General features: G+C 37.8%; 1 protein-coding gene and 1 long non-coding RNA gene across 6 annotated transcripts in view; one reads left to right on the top strand and one right to left on the bottom strand.

The window, feature by feature from the left end:
- Positions 1 to 18,683, top strand: part of mast4 (microtubule associated serine/threonine kinase family member 4) — a 101,809-nt gene that overhangs the window by 40,656 nt on the left and 42,470 nt on the right. For all 5 annotated transcript variants that reach the window (XM_044095847.1, XM_044095845.1, XM_044095844.1 and 2 more), the window contains one exon: positions 12,571 to 12,602. In XM_044095847.1, the coding sequence (XP_043951782.1) occupies positions 12,571 to 12,602 (32 nt within the window). The remainder of the gene's footprint in view (positions 1 to 12,570; positions 12,603 to 18,683) is intronic.
- Positions 1,714 to 18,573, bottom strand: LOC122819264. The gene is made up of 3 exons (XR_006368581.1): positions 18,353 to 18,573; positions 6,856 to 6,940; positions 1,714 to 6,773 (listed from the first exon to the last, which is right to left on the bottom strand). It is a non-coding gene; the product is annotated as an uncharacterized LOC122819264 (long non-coding RNA).

The raw sequence follows: 18,683 nt of genomic DNA, 5'->3' as shown, positions 1-18,683 counted from the left end.
GAGAGAGCGGACAGGATGTTCTGAAATACCAAATGGCTTTTATTGTACAGCAAGTGTCCCTATTATTTTTAATCAGAACCCCATCAGACATTAATCATTTTGTTCAGCCTAGTCTTCAATCTCTGCATGCTGCAGCATAAACTGGACTTGATTTATAATTTTGCTTACCCTGCTTGAGAACAGAGGAGAGGAACGTTTAAGGGAAGTCTGTTTTGGAAACTGAGCCGCTCAATCAGATAACTCATGACTGATAAATTTAACAAGTTAAACTTCAGGGGGTTTCTTTTCCCCCCCTCCTTCTTCAGACAGGAATGCATTCATTTTCTTAGTTTCAGTGTCAGGGCGTTGCTCTGAATATTAATTTTTCTGAAAAATGCTGATATTTAATGTATTGCCTTTGAGAGCACTTCTCTATAGAAATGAAACGCATTTTATTTTAAACATTTTACAAGCTGCTACACAGTAATTCTGTGTAGACTCTCTCTCTCCATGTCTTCGCCTTTTCCCATGTAGCACTTCTCCGTGTTTCCTAAGCTGCATCAGTCGGAGCCAAAACAACGGGTGTGCTCCTGTGGTCGGCCCGCTGCCGCGCTCTGACTTTAGACCTTGTTTATGTCGAGCAGATTACGAGGACGGATCTATTTACAGTGACAGAGGGTCCGCTCGCTGCCGCTTCCGGAAGAAAACAAGCAAACAGCAGAAGTAAATTTTTTTCTGGCTAACCTTTCTTCTGTACTGCTTTCACGTAATGACATTAAGATTTAAAGTTGGTCAAAGTATTATGTTATGATTTTACAACTTCTGTTGTAATCAAAATAGATTTCAGCTTGCTTCATCTCCTGCTATTGTTTTTTTTATTACCATTTCAGTTTTTTTGCTATTGTTTTCTATGACGGTGCCTGGAGTCGTATGAACATTTTTACTTTCAAGCTGTTTGCGTTTATGGCGAACAAATTTCATTACTAATATTTGGCTAAAATAGATTTAGAAAAATAAAGAACTGACGATCTGTGATCAGTCCAGGTCTTGTTTAAATGGTCGCTCTGAGTCTTTGACCGCTCTTAACTTTTGATCCCTGTTGTCTGTTTAATGTGTCTGATTTGTCCACTGCAACCATAATTCTAACCTGTAAGCTGTCTGGCACCATTTAAAATAAATCTTTACAATTTTATTATTATTCTATTTTTCTATACAAAAGGCATTCACAGAGAGAGATGGAGACTGTATTGGCTGCGGCTCCCGGCTTGTCTTTGTCATGTGACCTGCTCTGTATTAGTGTATGCATACGAAAGCGGATTTGTTTGTAGGTTTTCTCATTGCAGATGCGGCATTTAATGAGTCAAATTATCAATAAATTGATGGAGCAAGATGTGAATTTGATCCAGAACACAACGGTTTGCGTCGAATCTGATAAGTTTAGAAACAAAGGATAAAACCAGGCCTGTTTTAGCTGTGTTGTTGCTAGGGTGCCATTTAAAGCTTCTTTCTTTATGTAGTTTAATTAACAGCTTATTATGTTTGTGTTACAGCAGCTCAGACTGAGACAAAATTCAAAATGTTTTTAACATAACAATCTTTTTTCTGGCTAACTTCTGTACTGTACAAAGAAATCTTGATCAAAGTTGGTCAAAGTATTACTGTGAATTTTTTACAAGCTTCTGCTTGCTAATAATAAAGATAAACATTAAACTGGTATTGCCATTTATTTTCCTGTTGTTAAAAGGGGAATATGAGATATATTTACTACACATAAATATTTCTAGGTTTTACCACCTTGTTCTTAAACAAAACTTCTTGCTTTATTAAACCGCAATTCAAATTTGGCATAAAAATGTTTACTGTCAAAAATGTTTAAAAGGATTACTGAAGGACGTATAGAAAAAAAAAAACTTCAAATGTCTAATTTTCTTTAACAGAAACCCTCTATTTCTGTAAATACGTTCATACATTGCATTAATGTCTAATTTAACTCTGTTTAAAACATTAAACCTTTAGCTTTGCTTTGCTATGTCCAATATTTTTCCATAGTGCCTTTTTTCGTGACACCGTTCCACATTTCATATCCGTTTTAGGGTTTCTGTACCAAAAAGCTTCCATGCATGCCCTTCATCTTAATTATGAAGCTCCCACGAGCAGCTCTTGTTTTATTTTACTTTACTCTCAGCATCAATCAAACACTGTCTCATTAAAGAAGAAAGTATTTCAGACTAGAGCTGCTACACAGCATCTCCAAGAGCAGCTTGTGTGACAACAACTGAGTGGCGTAGTCTGACACAACATAAATAATTTTAACACCACATTTTGAGATCTTTTCAGTTTTGTGCGTAAATTTGTCCATATTACTAAAAGGGTGTATTCACATGACAGTGAAAGCTGTGACATTTTGCCTTCTGACAAAAGACAAACTTCTGACCCGGCAAAGAAAAGAACAAACGGAGAGGTCGATAGAGGGAAATGGCTCTCTTTAGTTTGAAGAGGAGCAGCTTTTCTGCTGAAGTGCTCTTGTGCTAAGCGGCGACTTTCTGCCAGGATGAGCAACATTTCAAAGTACGGCTGTGAAGGGGGTCGGAATGACGTGGATTTTTATTAGTTTTTATCAAGCAAAGCTAATCAGAAATGTTGTGTCTAAGGAAACACAAAGCTACAGATTCTCACAAAGCCAAACGAATGTTGGAATTCAGTCAACGAGTAAAGGCATTCTCCCTTTTTGTGTTAGTGTAAATTTCCTGTTTCAGAAGAGGTTTCTTCTGATTAAAATTGCATGCAGAAATGTATAAAAGATGCTCTCAGATGGGGGTTAAAGTTGTGTCCAACAGCACCCTCTGGTGGTGATGTCAGGAACCGCCTCTCTTGTCTGGTCTAATTTACTTTTGAAGAGACTTGATCTGATCTGCCCAGAAGCTTTTGACTTGTGTGTCCACTGGTCGTATATTTTACATCTGAAAACTCAAGCATAGAGCAAAGTCTTTTGTTTGTTTTTTTTTCCTTTTTTTGGTCTTTTCTACAGATCTAGAGATGAGTTAACGCAAATTGGCTACTGTACACGAGCCCAAACATTTAATCTGTAAGAATTTCAGTGAACTTGTTAGTGTCTTTATTGCAGTATCAGAGTCTGCTTTTGGCCCGACTTAACACATGTGGGCTCTGTGCATTAGCTCATGTTCAAGCTGAATGTTTATAGATGTCTTTTAGTTGTTCTCTTCCTCGCTCCTCTTTCATCTCCAGCTGCTCACGCCGGCTGTCGTCTGAGTTAGTGCATCACTTCTCTCGTTAGCATTTTGTCCCATCAAACGTTCAGCCAACCAGCCGCAGTGAGCACTTAAAAGAGAAATGCCTCTTAGTGCTAAAATAAAATGAATTCCCTCAGTTTTTATCAACACAACCCCATTGGCAAGGAGAATTTTATTATAAAGTGTGCTGGCCTTCAAGTTCACACATTTTTAATAAATGGTGAGTAAAATGTCACGTATTGATTCTGTTGTTGGCTTTTCAGTGGGAAAAGATTTTTCTGGCACTATGTATGTTGTAACACATGAACACATTCTAGTTTATTTCTTTTGAATATATAGACCGCATGAAGCGCTTTATGCTAATTATTGTCATTATGTCACTGTGTTTGAGATTTTGGAGAGATGTAGAAATTATTGTTGTTGTTTTTTTGTCTTTTGACATTCGTCCTCAATGTTTATTTTGTTTCTGCCAAAAACAAATCTTAACATTTGGAAAACAGCTCAACAATTTGACTGATTATTCAGTGTTTGAGTCACACATTTGAATACTGAAGTCTGTCTGCTTCAACTCAGGCCCATCACTGAACCCACTTATGCAATTCATTAAAATATTCCTTCATATTATGTTATTAATGTTATGCATCATATACTTTAGTAACCACTGATTTAACAGGCAAATTCAAAATCTGTAAAATTGCATTTTAATATCAAATAAATAGCATTTCAGTTCTGCACTTTGACAGGAAAGCTGAAACCGTCACCCAAGTTTGGTTTTAAAAACTTCACATCATCTTGTTGCATCATATCTCTTTATTATTATTATTATTATTATTATTGTTATTATTATTATTATTTTAGATAGCGGAAGGAATTTGGATTATTCATTTCCGATGGGCAGGTTTAGGACGTCACATTTCTTTTTAAAACACAGTTTTAAGATTTTATGAAATTCTGTTCAACAATTGGATTCGTTATCCACGGACTCATTGGTACATTTTATGACTCTTTGTGAAAATCTTTATTTATTTATTATGTTTTTAAATTACTCCACATCATATGGGGTCAAGCAGTCCCATAACCTGCCTAAAGATTGGTTGTGTTTTTTTTATTTTTTTAATTTTTATGGCCAATTACTTAATCTTAAAATGAATTGAAAAACCAAAAATATGAGGACACTGCATCGACCGGATGATGATTGTTGAATGCTTCAGTGGAAAGTAAAAAAAAGTGGCACCATTTGAAGGATGAGAAAGCATGTCGTGTAAATATAAGAGCTGATTTTATGAGCAGATTGGATCAGAAAATATTTCTGACTGCATCTGTGGGCTTCTGTCTGCTTTATACTGAGTTGGTTTATACTTTAAACTGGTTGCAGAAAAATCAATACACCATACTTCAATCTGAAGGGACTTTAACGTCAGGCGGGCGGTGCATGTTGTCACTGATTTTTATAAAACTAGGTTGGATCATTTGCTGTTTTTCAGTGTCATTTGGGGAAATCATGCAGCTTTAAATCAGTCGATTTCAGCAAGTCGTGGAGAGAATCCACTTTAGCTTTTCTCACTAACCTTTACTCTTTCTTTAGATAAGCATCAGGTATGCGACGATCAATAAGCTATTAGATAATGTTGATTAAATTAAGAGGTAATTTACTCTCTATTTTATTGATTTAAATCTTCAACCCTGTGAATGGATTCTTAGTTAAATACCTCTTTTCATAGAATGAATGGAAAATTGCTATTATGTTAAAACAAGGTAAATAAAACTTCAAATAAAAAAAAAAGTTTCTCTTCATCAGCTAAAAGAAAATGGATCAAGTTGTTAAAGTGTAGACGGTGTAGATAATTTTTTTAATGTTAAAAAACTAAACCATTGCAGTTGAAACAAGTAATTGGATTAATCAAGATTAATTGATTATTCAGCAGGTAATATTTAACTGGAATATATAGATTGCAAAAAAAAAAAAGGTCATTTGCTGCAAGAACCACATATTCAGAGCAGTAAGTAAGCCAAAACTGTAAATAAGTGTCTATATTTTGTAATTTAAGATAAAAAAAAAATATGTTTAAAAACTTGTTTTACTCAGAAATCCCACTGGCATAGGTTTAGCTTCACGTAGTTCAAATTCTGTAAAAATCAAGTTCTCCTGTTAAGCATCTTTTTCTATCAAATTATTAACTGCTTAATGCAAAAATTACTCAGCTAATCTAAAAACGATCAAATGTTCACTCAAAAAAAAAAGTCTCTGTATGCAATAAAGTGTTATTTAAAAAAAAAGGAATTTAATTATTTGCATCTATTAATGTAGAAAACGTAAATGGCTTTTCATTTAACTTTAACCTTTTAATCGAATTAATCAATTAGTCGTCCGAATAATCAATAGAGTAATCGATTACGGAAAATAATTGTTAGTTTTAACCATGTAAAAGGAAACCATTTGTGAAGGCTTTGCTTGAGGTGTGACTCGCTCATTTTATCAGAGGAAAAAGGCTGGAGTGCGTCCGAGTTGAGCCATTTGACGATACGAGGCGTCCCAGTGGGCCTGTGGAACAGGTGCATCATTCCTTTGTTTTTGTTGCAGCCCAGTTGCTGTATTTATGAGCATAACGGTGAGTGTGACAGTATCTTGTGGGTGGGGAGCCTCCCGTCTCCTCCATCCTCCTCAGAGCCTTTAGATGCGGAATATCGTTCAAGAAATGTTTCTGGGATATCTCTCGAAGTCACAGCCCAGACGAGATGAGAAATCAAGATGCGCTAAGAGGAGTGGAGAACGTGTAATGACTTCATATTCCTCTAAATTCCCTCAAGTCGTACTCGAAGATATTCCAACATGGCTTCATTTCATGCAGCTACATCATTAGGTTTTTAATCAGTGCTACATGATTGCCAAACTTGAACCTGAAGTATTGTAACATTGTGTTAGAATGCGGATTAGAGCTTAAGTAAAGGTGCTTTCTGTATTTTATTGCAATTGTAGGTGATAGACTAAACACAAAATGCAGCAGGTGTGTGAAAGCGATACTCTTGCTGTCGTTTTAGCTGCAAGGCTTTTGCGTGATGCTTACACAACCAGAGACGAAATATTTTTGGCTTTTTTAATTTTCTCAGTTGGATTTAGCTTTTGATTTGGCCTGTGGCTCTGAGTCGTGACTGTATCTACCGTCGTAATAATGTAAGTGCGAGACGAGTGGGATAGCGGTTAGCATCGTTGCCTCTCAGCTCCGGCTGCTCCCGGTAGTTTACATAATCATCCTGTGTTTGTTTCTTCGCCTCCCGCCAGTTGTCCTAAAATGCTGACTATTTCAAAACTCAACCTCACTTTAAAAATGACGTGTAGCCTAAGGCTCCATTATCAGCCATCAAATGATGGTTTTCAATCAGCATGTACGCTGTTTACATGTTATTTAGCGATGCCTGCTAGTTGTTCTGAGCCATAATTTCAAATGAATAAAACAACAAAGTCGAGAGGGGATTGGCCATCCGCACCCGGTCTGTCATTTAAGGCGGAGATCTGATGAGAATGGGGATTTCCTCTCCCGTCAGCTGCAAACAAAGTAAAACCCACTTTTGATCTTGAGCTCCAGATTCCAAAAGAAATCAAGTGGAATTATTAATGAAGCATTACTTGTAGCCTTTTACAGCAGCACTGCTTTGATGTGGAGTCTTGGCGATGAAATGTTGTTGCTGCGAGGCGTTCATTGACATTTACCCTGTGGAACAAAACACTCTTTTAGGTTAACAGTGGAACAGTTGTCGTCTAATACAGATTACCAGACAGACTGGTGATTGAGCGCGCCCGAGTGCTGTCATTACTGGTTTGTTACGCCGCCTGACATTTTCCAGACATTAAAGGTTGTCGCGCAATTATTCAAATTTTGCTCTGGCTTTTTGACGGCTCTGCAAAAACGTGGAGAATCATAAACTGTAAGAGAAATATTTATGTTGCGTGTCCTGTTGATTATAAAGACGAGTTTAAGATGTCGGCTCTTGAATTTAAAAATTAACGACCCTTGCAGTTTTTTTTATTGTTTAACATCTAGAAGGTATGTTGGATTTTTGAAATGAAAATACAAAGTTTTCTGTTTAATTCTAATAAATTTAACATTAGGGAGAAAAAAAAAACCCTTAAATGTAGAATACATACAAAGGTGAATTGAAAGCAGCCGATTAGCAGCTTGCTGTTCCATTGTTGTTGGTCTCAGATTTTTAAGACGGAAACATTCACACAAAAAGAGCCAAAATATATATTTTTTAACTTGCCCCCTGGCGAGCTAAGAGCCAGTTTCTATGGTAACAATCACTGCCACTTTCTCACAAGTATAACCAAATGACAAATGGAAGAAAAGGTAACTGGAGGAGTTTTGTTGAAGAGAAAATGACACATAATGCAAACCCCCCACCCCCCCAAAAAAACGTGCAGCACAGCAGTCATCTGGGTTTATGAAACTGCAATCAGGTTTTGCATTTTAATTAACACAAAACGTAAAACTAAATGGCATAGAAATGCTCTAATTTCTGTCATTTAAAGCAGAGAAATGACACATATTCCCATTCCTGCTGGGTGAATGTAAAATAGAGGTTTTCTAGATCCAAACAAAGACCAAAGAGCTAGAGGGTTTTTCTATGTAGGAAAATGTGCATGTACCTTCAAACATCTTAAAGGCATTCCTCATTTTCCAGATACACTTTTCCTTTCTCTTCTCACTATACTCTATGTGGAAAGGCTACAGTTTCAGGCTAAAGACAATTTTATTCTCTGCCAGGAAAATACACCTTTTGTCAGGAGAACCCATAAGCCAGTAAACGCAACGTCATAACAGGGCTTTCAGAAACATCCACAGCAGCACACAGTCTAAAAGGTCAGTGTGAGGGATGTAATACTGCACCAGTTGATCAATAACCTGTCTATATAGTGGATCTGCTCTACAGAAGGAAGAAATAAACTTACTCGGGTTGATTGTTGTGTAGATTTTTCATGGCAAAAAAATAAGGCAAAATTCTGGTCTCAGATTTTAAAAAAACAAAACAAACAAACAAAAAAAACACCCTGGAAGATGGAGGAAGAAAACATTCAAAAAAATAAACTCAAACTCTATAATATTGACCTTTTAAGAATGCTGAAGTTCCAACCGAGACGACAGTGGCTCAGAAATTAGTAAGAGGCGAGCTTGACTTCTTACTCACTTTATGGTTGTTTTACTGGGACGACACTTGACCTGCTTTGCTTGCTGGTGGTGGTCAGAGGTTCTGATGGCGCCGATTGATTCTGCTCCGGGGCAGACGTCTGCGGCTACAGTGTAGCTCCAAACAAAAATGGAGTAGCGTCCAATTGAAGCGGATGTAGACTTTCTTTTCTGGTCTAAAAGACCGCGAGCCATTTCTCTCGCTAGCGCCTTTTGTACAAGTTTGTTTTGGCTGTATTTACCCAGAAATCCCTGCAATGTAGTCCTCTTCTCATATTTGGAGTGATCTCTGGTTTGCTTGGTGTTCACATATGGATTCGAACCGTCCCGGAGTTCACTTCAGCTGTATGGAGACCTGGGTTTTTTGGCCTGGGTTCAATTTTTTTGGGGTTATCAGAGTGTGATGGCGCACCTCCCCAAGCAAGCAAAACTAGAATTCGATTAGAGTGGACTAAACGGGTGTGAATGCACCCTCAAAATAGATAAAAAAATGTTGTAACTTTTTGTTGCTTTGAAAGCAACAAACTGCTTCAACAAGCCACTTACATTTTTAGTGACTTCTTATTGTTATGTTTGTGAAATTAGATTTCAGTGTTCCATTTAGCAACAAGCCCTTTCTTTATCTGAAGCTATTTCAGGCCAAGCTAATGTTTGAATTTTGAGGAAAAAACATATTTCTTTTAAAAAGCTAGATGAACAGCAGAGCAGCAACTGGTGTCTCTCTTCACAATGAAGGCAACCGACTCTCACACTGCTCTAATGAAGAAGTCGGGTGACGATTGGGTTTTCCCACCTAGAGATGAGCAACAGCCACGTGATTTCATGCTGCGCAGCTTGCGAGTTGTTGTTGAAGTAATCAGTCCACTGTGCAGGCGATCGCCTTTTATCACATTTTTAAAAACACCTGCTTACCTTCAAGGTTTGAGGGTTTTTTTTTGTGTTTTTTTTAAAATAAAGATTCAGAGCTGATCTATAATTTATTTCTTACGTTTGCCATGTTGGGTTGTTATTGCTGAACCATGTCAAATGTGAAAGTTAATTTAATGAACAGCAAGCTTTTAAAAGAAAAGACGTTTCAAGAACAAGATCAGTAATTTCCCGCTGGGCTTTAATATTTGCTTAATTTAAAATAGAGCTGCATTGTTATGGAAGTAGTTAGTTTCTGAAAGCCCAAAGCTTTGCTATGCATAAAAGTGAAACCATTTGGATAAATGTATCTATCTAGTTCTTACAGTTAAAGTTGTTTATTTTCACTAAAATACTAAGTTGGTCACTAGAGATAAAACTAGATGTTCTATCCTATTGTTTTGCTTCATTAGGTCCACCTCACATTTAGCTCTAACTATCAGAGGGGAAAACACTGGACTTATTACAAAATGTCTCTAACCTTATGTAAATGTTTTCCACTCTGATGAGGACTGCTGTGATTGAACTACGTCTCTCAAGGCATCTTCTGCATATCAATGAGTGGCCCTTGGTCTTGTCATGGAAGCAGTAGGAGTCGGACGTTGCGTCCTAATTGATGCCAGAGGGAGAATGCTGCTTTTGCTGACTGTACAAACGGCATCAGCTCCATGTCCTACAACGTTCAAGACAAAGGAGGCCGCTCATCTCCGTCTGTTGATGGGAAAGCCAGTGTACACTGATCTAATCAGTGTCGTTTGTTGTCACCAAGGTAAACGGCTCCAGACATTGGGTATTTGTTTCTCTAAAGATCGCACAGAGAAGTGCTGTGGCAGCAGAAACTAAGCAGACGTGTGAAGTCTGGAGGAGGGACTCTATAGATCAACATATGGCTCCAGTGACTTGTCTCCTCGTGACTCATGTCGTCTTTGACTTGCTAGAATGCTAACAGATGCTGTAGCAGCCGCAGTATCATTAGTGGTGTAATGCGTGTTACATATTTGTCATCTGGCATCCTCTAAAGCAGGGGTCCCCACAGTGGGTCCTGGAGGGCCGGCATCCCGCGTGTTTTAGTTCTCTCCCTGGTGGCACCAACAACCCTTTCAGCAGGTCAGTGTTCTTCTAACGAGCCGTCGTTTGATCCAGGTGCGTTAAACCAGGGAGAGAACTGGCACTAAACCCTGCTCTAAATAAATATGTTCTGTGATGCACTTTAATAATGTTTTTGTCAGGATTGTGTTGTTTTTTTTCTGTGTTGATTTGAGTTCTCTGTGTGTTTTAGGTTTCTGTGTTTTCTGAGTCTCCGTGTTGTCCTGTCTACCCCTTGATTGTTCCCAGGTGTGTCTCGTTCTGTGATTACCCTTCATGTCTTTAATGCCGCCTGTGTTTCTGTGTCTTTGTCGGGCCCTTGTCCAAAGTGTCTCGTCTCTGTTGTCCATTCCTTTGCCCTGTTGCTACCAGTGTTGAGCCGTAGCTTTCCGCTCAGCTGTGCTGCCTGGGTTTTTGGACTTTATATCTTGGACTGCATTAAAATCATCATTTCCGCACAGTTCTACCTGGGTCCTCCATGTTTGCCTCACCACCTCATTCACCACATTTTATGACAGTTTTGGCTGAATAGCACAGGTCGCAGGTATCAAACCCAACACTTTTTCTTTCCCTTTCCTCCAGATTTCTTTCATATCCAAATGTAATTTGAAGGACAGACAAATTTAGAGCTGAGTTTTAAATGACCTCATGGTTCTCTCTCTTGATCACTCACATGGTCTGAGCTAATTACACCTTTAGCACAGTAACATTTTAGTGAAATCCTGAAATCATTTTGCTGAAAGAAATTTCCCAGCTGGGCTGAGATTTCTCTTTATAGATCTAGATTGGTCTCTGAAGTTGTTCTTAATAATGACCATTCATAATGAGAATAGGCCTAGTATTTTATAACTTAATGTATTAATACCACTTTGACATCACATAGACATATAGAAGTTGCTCTTAATACAGAAAATGGACAACTTCTCTTGAAACACAGGATTTTGGTTCTTAGTTACGGTATATAACATCTATAGATAAATGGACACACTGGCTTAAGCAAATTCAGAAATCATCTGAAACAATTTTCTACTAAACATATTTAATGTACATCTTGTATCAATTTGCTCATGTTATCCAAATAGTTTGGCCACGTTAGCTAGCTTAGAGTCGTCTGGTTATTAGAGATGTCACTCGCAGCTTGTCGAGTTTTAAAACATTATCTTTGAGTATATTTCTAAGCGGTGTAATTAGTCTTTTAATGAGTGAGGTAAAAAAAATAAAGCGGCTTTCTTTCAGCCTGCTGACTGACAGTGCACCAGTAGAGGTTCATAGAGGCAGAAAACATTCCTGCACACTCCAAATAGTGCAGAAAACTCGAACTTTAAAATTATTTAGTGATGCATGATTAAAATGAAAAAACAGCAGGAATTTGAGTGTTGAACCCCAATGTCTAAGATCATTGCATTACAGATTTATTAAGGAATACAAATGAGTTTGATTTCTGATACCAGCTAGGTTTAAAAAACATTTTTCAGACGTGGTTCCCTTTTGCATTTTATTTTTCCTGATGAATAACTCGTACTTTACTAAGTTTAAGAAAAACAGCTCACTTTATAGCTTTAGTTACCACAGTTGGTTAATAGCATTACACTTTCATGCAACAAGCTTGTGAAAACGGGTAATCTCTGCAGATCAAGGAGGGCATTGTTGGTTCCTGATCTGTTTTCGACCCGATCTTGTGATTCTGCAGCTGCAGAACCATCTTTCAGCGGTTTGGAAAGCTGCATGAATTCAAACATGTCTCATAATTTTGCAGGTTGAAACACTGGCACATATCTGACAAATACATTCCAGATTTAAACTAAGTGGAACTGTTTATTATGTGAACATGTAAGAACAATAATGTTTCTTCAGCCGTTGCATTAAGGGAAAAACGCGTTGATACCCAGATGGAGGCAGGGTAACTACTGTTCCCAGTTTCCTGGGTGTAGATGAAACAGTTTCTCCCTTTCGTATCGTTTATTTGTGAGACAGTGAAGCTGTTTCTGCAACAAAACGATGGAGATCAAAACAAACTCGGCCTTAAATTCACTTGATTTTCTACAATTTGACTGTCGATCCATCTTGAAGGAGTTTCCCATTAGCATTTTTTAAAATGTTGTTGAGCTAAACTTTCATGAGTTTTGATTCATTTACTTATGCCTTATTTTTCTTTGTGTTTGCAGAAGGAGCTGAGTCTTCCCAGAAGAGGCAGTCTGTAAGTACCACTATTAATGCCACACGAGAGATCCATGGGTTACACTGAGTTGCTTGGGCATGTGCACTCCTTTTCATTTCCCCTGTTTGACCTATAAATGTTGTGGAGCTGCGAAAGAAATATCTCACAAAACACTCACATTGTGTCTGCCTTTATAATACGGCCAAATGAAAAAGCAGTCCAATCCAGCTTGATGTAGGGAAGTCTTGTGAATGTTGGGGTGGTTCAAAGAGCCAATCAGTTCACTTCCAGGCACCATAAAAGCAGATGAATTTGCTTTTATGTGTAGCTTATTGGAAAGCTTGTTATAATCTCCCACTATATATATATATATATATATATATATATATATATATATATATATATATATATATATAATTCCCTTCTCACCCACCGCGGGTGGTGATTCTTCTTCCTCTTAGCTCGGGTCCTCTACCAGAGGCCTGGGAGCTTGAGGGTTCTGCGCAGTATCTTGGCTGTGCCTAGGACTGCACATTTCTGGACTGAGATGTCTGATGTTGTTCCTGGGATCTGTTGTAGCCACTGTTCCAGTTTGGGGGTGACTGCCCCGAGGGTCCCGATGACCACAGCCACCACTGTGGTCTTCACCTTCCAGGCCCTCTCCAGTTCCTCCCTTAGGCCCTGGTATTTCTCTAGTTTCTCATGCTCCTTTTTCCTGATGTTGCAGTCACTTGGTATTGCCACATCCACCACAACGGCTTTCCTCTGTTGTTTATCCACCACGACTATGTCTGGTTGGTTCGCCCTCACCATTTTGTCTGTCTGGATCTGGAAGTCCCACAGGATCTTAGCTCGGTCATTCTCCACTACCTTCGGGGGTGTTTCCCACTTTGATCTTGGGGGTTCCAGTCCATATTCTGCACAGATGTTTCTGTACACTATGCCTGCCACTTGGTTGTGTCGTTCCATGTATATATATATATATATATATATATATATATATATATATATATATATATATATATATATATATATATATATATATATATATATATATATATATATATATATATATATATAGGTTTTAACGGTCAACACTGTTGAATTTAAAAGTCAACAAAATAGGGAAGTACTGGGTTTCACAAAATACTGCATCCCTGTAAAGTGGACATGTTTTAAAATTTCTACAAATAAAAATTTGAAAGCAAATAAAATGCAGCAAAAATTTGCAACTCACCTGGAATTGATCTAAAAATGTTTATTTCAGACATCTTTCGTTCACATTCACAATATTTTTTTTTTGCAATGTTATTAGCTTAACAATACAAAATAAATACCTTCTTTTTATTATTATTTATTGCTGCGATCTGCCTCCTTAACCTATTATTAGTCATTTCTACCTTGTCACAGATCTTCTTGATAAAAAAGATGTTTTCTCCTCTTATCAATAAAAAGAGCTTCACAACTTTATTTTACATAGTTTCAACTGTACACTGGTTCGTATTCAGCTGATTTATGACCTGTCATTTATTTGGCACTTTAAAAGCTGAAATAAACTAAAAGTAATGAATATAAACCAAAGTGCAAAAACCGTCAAAAGTTACATTTTCTTTCTCTGTGAGTAAAATACAGACGTGAAAACGTGATCAACTTGCACCTTGATCAATTGAGCTACATTTTATGACTAAACTAATTCTTGATTGATCCTTTGTGCTTTTGCTGCCTCCTCAGCAACTCTATTGGAGGTGACCCTCCACTACATGCTGCAGTGAAAACACTCACTGCTCCTCGTTTATATTTAGCGTGCCAGAGCCTAAAGTGACCTTGGTAACCATAGTAATAAATGCAAGACAGCCGTGATGAGACAAATCTGATGACTGGCAAAAACGACTGCCTCGTTGTTTAAAACTCTGGCAGGTTTTTGCACATCACAGTAGAAGTGACTGTTGTGATATCAGTGTTTTAGTTGTGGGTAAAAACATCTTAGATATGATATGAGTAAAGTACATAATGCTCTACTTTTCTCCTAACCATAAAGGAAACCCTGTCTGTTTTTTAAAAAATTGTTACCTCCTTCTCTGAGCTCTCTGAGGTTTTACTGTGATAGAGTGCCATCTCTTGAAAATTAGCTGTCATTAACGTGATGAGCGGTGCCGCCGTGTCTTTAATTTTGCAGTTATCTGTTAGTCATTGTGGTTTTCATCGCCACTCCATTTTCCATCGCCACACGAGGGAAGGCTGGCGTGTTTGGAGTTTGTTTGCAACACATGTTTTCCTGTTGACAGATTACTATTAATAGTCTGAACTTTCTTGCTGGCTTTATGTCGAACAACTCAATCTGTTTGTTGACTATCGGTTCTGATCTCATTTCCTGTCATCAGCACAAACATGATGCTGGTCAAACTCGGGGCTTGCTCTCTTCCCCGCCAACAGATTTCCATGTAACTGGATCTTAAAGACGATCTGTTCACTGTAGATGATCTTACATCCAGTTTAACAGAGGCAGTCAGCTGAGCTTCATTGACCTGATCTCTGCAGATGATGTCGCACTCGGTTGGTTTCAATCACCTGCATTGGCTTCCACTGTTTTGTTGTTGTAGATGATAGAAAATGCTGTTAAGATCACGGTCTGCTCTGCAGTGTGAACGCTGTTCTGTTGCAACTTATTTTCCTGACCACTGAATATATATTTATTATCCTGAATGCTTCAGGTGTTTTATTAGTTATTTTCTTAAAAACATGCTACAATGCTCCTTACACACCAGTAGTATCTCACTGTCAGGGAAAAGTTTTATTGAGTTATCCGTTTATCGTGACTGTAAGTTGTTTAAAAATTAAACATTGGTTTTACAATAAGCTCCTTATCTTATGATTTATGGGTTTTTTTTTATATGGACAGGGACCTTTTTAAAATGTTTTACTTTAGTATTGGCTTGCTTTGTGAAACCTATGAAAATATCTTGATAAAGTTAGAGTACTAGTAAACTTTACTACTACAATAAAGGAGTAACAACTTCTACGAGTGAGTCATCAGAAGTTTTATGAATCGCGTTAATTGAATCTTACTAGTGAAATTCAGCTGAGTCATCGTCCTTCATGTCTACCTTCGTCAGAAGCAGTCGGTTGTAACATAAAATGAATTATTTTTATTTTATAAACCCATTTGATTCAAGCTATTATACCTTGTCATTTTTCAGGATTTTTAAAGGTGATCAGTGTTTTGGTTGTAATTCTGCTGCTCAACAAGGCCTCAACTTTTGTTTGGTTTAATAATTCTGCGGTGAAATCATCTCATACCTTTTGCTGCAGTTGTATCTATGGCTTGTGTTGTGTCATTATAAATTCATCAATCACTGTGGTCTCCGGTTAATTAAGTTTACACCGGGTTCTCCAAAGACTCTTGAGCTCAATGATTTAGCAGCTGCCGACAGCATCCAAATTCACAGCCATATTTCAAGTCAGCCAAGCCCGATGATCACATTTTTGCCCAGTGTTTGTGTAAAGGATGTAATGTTGTTGCACTGATTTGCACAAATCGAAGCGGGAGATTAGTCATCAGTACAGCTGCACAGTAAATCAAACACACTCGCCAACTGAAGACTGAAAACGTAAGATATCTGATGGCATCATTAACTTCCTTGGTTTGTTGAGGATTAATCTGTTGATTGTTTCCTTTGGACTTTTGAAATTACTGTGACACAGGAAGCACCTGTCATAGACAAAGGCAGGGAAGAGTATAGCTGCTGGACTTTCGTACTGTTAGAGGTCTGGTCCGGTTATGTCAGTGATATAACCTGGAAGAGATGATCAGCAGCTCAGGGGATTTAAGTTCTCACTATTCTTGCACTGTGGGAAGCTTGGGCTAATTTTCCAGAGCCTGAAGGTCCGTTCACACCAGCCCTGTTTAGTCCACTTTGATAGAAGTGGACTAAACTGGATTTGTTCCAAAAATGTGACTTCTAGTTGCCCTTCAAATGCGAACGCAAGCGGACTGGAGACCAAAATCAGGAAACAAGCTGTAGATTATATAAGAGCTTTAATCTCACACGTCTGACATGAATCATGTCAGACAACAGACATATTTTACAATCGCTAAAATCTACGCCTCTCCATTTTCGTTTACATTTTGTGAAGAAGTAAGTTGTTCTTTCTCATGATTTTCATGCCGTTACCTAATATATTTCTTGGTGCAGCGCCCACCACAGGTGAAAAGGTTTTTCAAAGGGTTTTGTTTCTTTCATATGGAAGCAAATGACACCAGCTGAAAATGGACCAAATGTTGCAATCTTCTTCCCCATTTCAACTAAGTCTACCAGTTTATTAGGTGTGAAAACACCAAAGGACCTCCAGATTTACATTCGATGGAATGGGAACTGAATTGCATCGCCTTGGATTAATTCGTAGTTTTAGTTTTCCATCCTCTAATTGGATTTGTGGCGGTTAAATTTCAATAATTTTGATCAGCAAACGGGGATAATAAAACCTCTAACTCGTACTACGGTTTGCCTGCCACAGATCTGTTCCGCTAGATAGGAACTCAATATTTAGTGCTTAAGCAATCTTGTGCTCTGGTTACTGTTTACAGCTTATTGTCTTTTATACAGTTGAAAAGTCAAAAGGTCAAAGTTCTTCTTCAGGTTTGGTTTCTTTCCCACTAATGCATTATCTTTACCTCAGCTTTCTGATACATATATCTACAACAACCTCCTCCTGTTGTCATTCAGCACCTCGTACGTCAGCATGCTTATGTGCCTCTGAGTCGTTGATGCAACTTAACCTATTTGGGTCGTCATGTTTTTGTTGCTGCCTTGCAACAATAGGTCAATAAGGTTGATTTCTAAAGTCACTGACATTGGTTTATGAGCATCTCGCTTTAACCTTCTGCATGTAGGTCATGGTTTTTCCAATATATATAAAAAAAAAGTTATTTGGAAAACTCGTTCCAAATCACTCATTACATGCAACTGTGAAAATGCATGTTTTGATTACGTAGATCCAGATTTCTGAGGTTTTTGCTGAGTTGGTTGGGTAGAAAAGTCCCAGATCTGGCCCAAATTAGAAATGTTTTGTTCCTGCTTAAGTTAATTTATTCAATTATTTTTGGTTTAATATTCTACTTTGCCGCTGTTTAAGATTATAATCTGTAAAAAGCTTTATTTAAAAAAATCTCTTGGGTTTATTTGTTGTTCCCCCCCCTCCCAGATTATTTAGGTTTTAGTATTTTCAGAAATCATCACTACTTTAGTTTTTTTATGGTTTGACTTCTTCAGTCAAGTTTTTCTATAGCACATTTCAGCAACAAGGCAAGTCAAAGTGCTGCACATCATAAAAACACAAAAATACAAAGTCTTAATAACACAACACTGTAAACCAGTAATCATTACATTTTGTCAAGTGCCATTGTTGCACATGTGCCTCATTAAGATACACATTTACACATTTGTTGATTAAGTTAATTTTAAATAAAGTGTGCAGTTTTCTCTTGACACATACTTGTATTTACTCAATGGTTCATTTTATCAGGTGACATTTAATATTCCAAAATCCATCAACTCCAGTAACAAAACCATCAAAACTCTGAATATTCCGTTTTGTTTAATTTTCTACTATTAAAGAAAGATTTCTGTTACTTAACAGAACAGCTACCAAGTCATGTTTGTTCATCTATTTATTGTTTAGGTAAAACTATTCAATTGAAGAAATCTGAAAGAAAGAAATCTGCACTAATATAGGACATTGAGAATTTTAAAACATCACAATGTATACTCTCATAATTGTTATATTTTTACCTTTTTGTTCCAGTTTTCCCCAAGTTTGTTTTTGTTTGCACCATTGCCGGTCCCCCTCGCTCCTCATGCGGATGTGGACTTGTTAGCGGTGTGCCGTGTTGTCTCTGTCGGAGATGACATCATCCCTGTGGTTGTGGCGAGATTGTGTTGTGCACTGCGCGCCTCATGGTAGCGGCTGTCAAGGTGACTGCACGTAGCAGCACTTCAGTGTATTGCATGAATTTCTGCCATGGAGCACACCACCAGCTGGTGGGGATAGAAAGGGGGGGTCAGTGGTATTAAGGAGCAGGGGGCGTGTATTAGGGGAGGGAAGAAGGGGTATTGTCCTGCC

This window comes from Gambusia affinis, linkage group LG17, assembly GCF_019740435.1.
Source record: "Gambusia affinis linkage group LG17, SWU_Gaff_1.0, whole genome shotgun sequence".
NCBI lineage: Eukaryota > Metazoa > Chordata > Actinopteri > Cyprinodontiformes > Poeciliidae > Gambusia > Gambusia affinis.
Note: the sequence above shows the minus strand (reverse complement) of the source record. Positions and strands in the feature narration are given on the sequence as shown.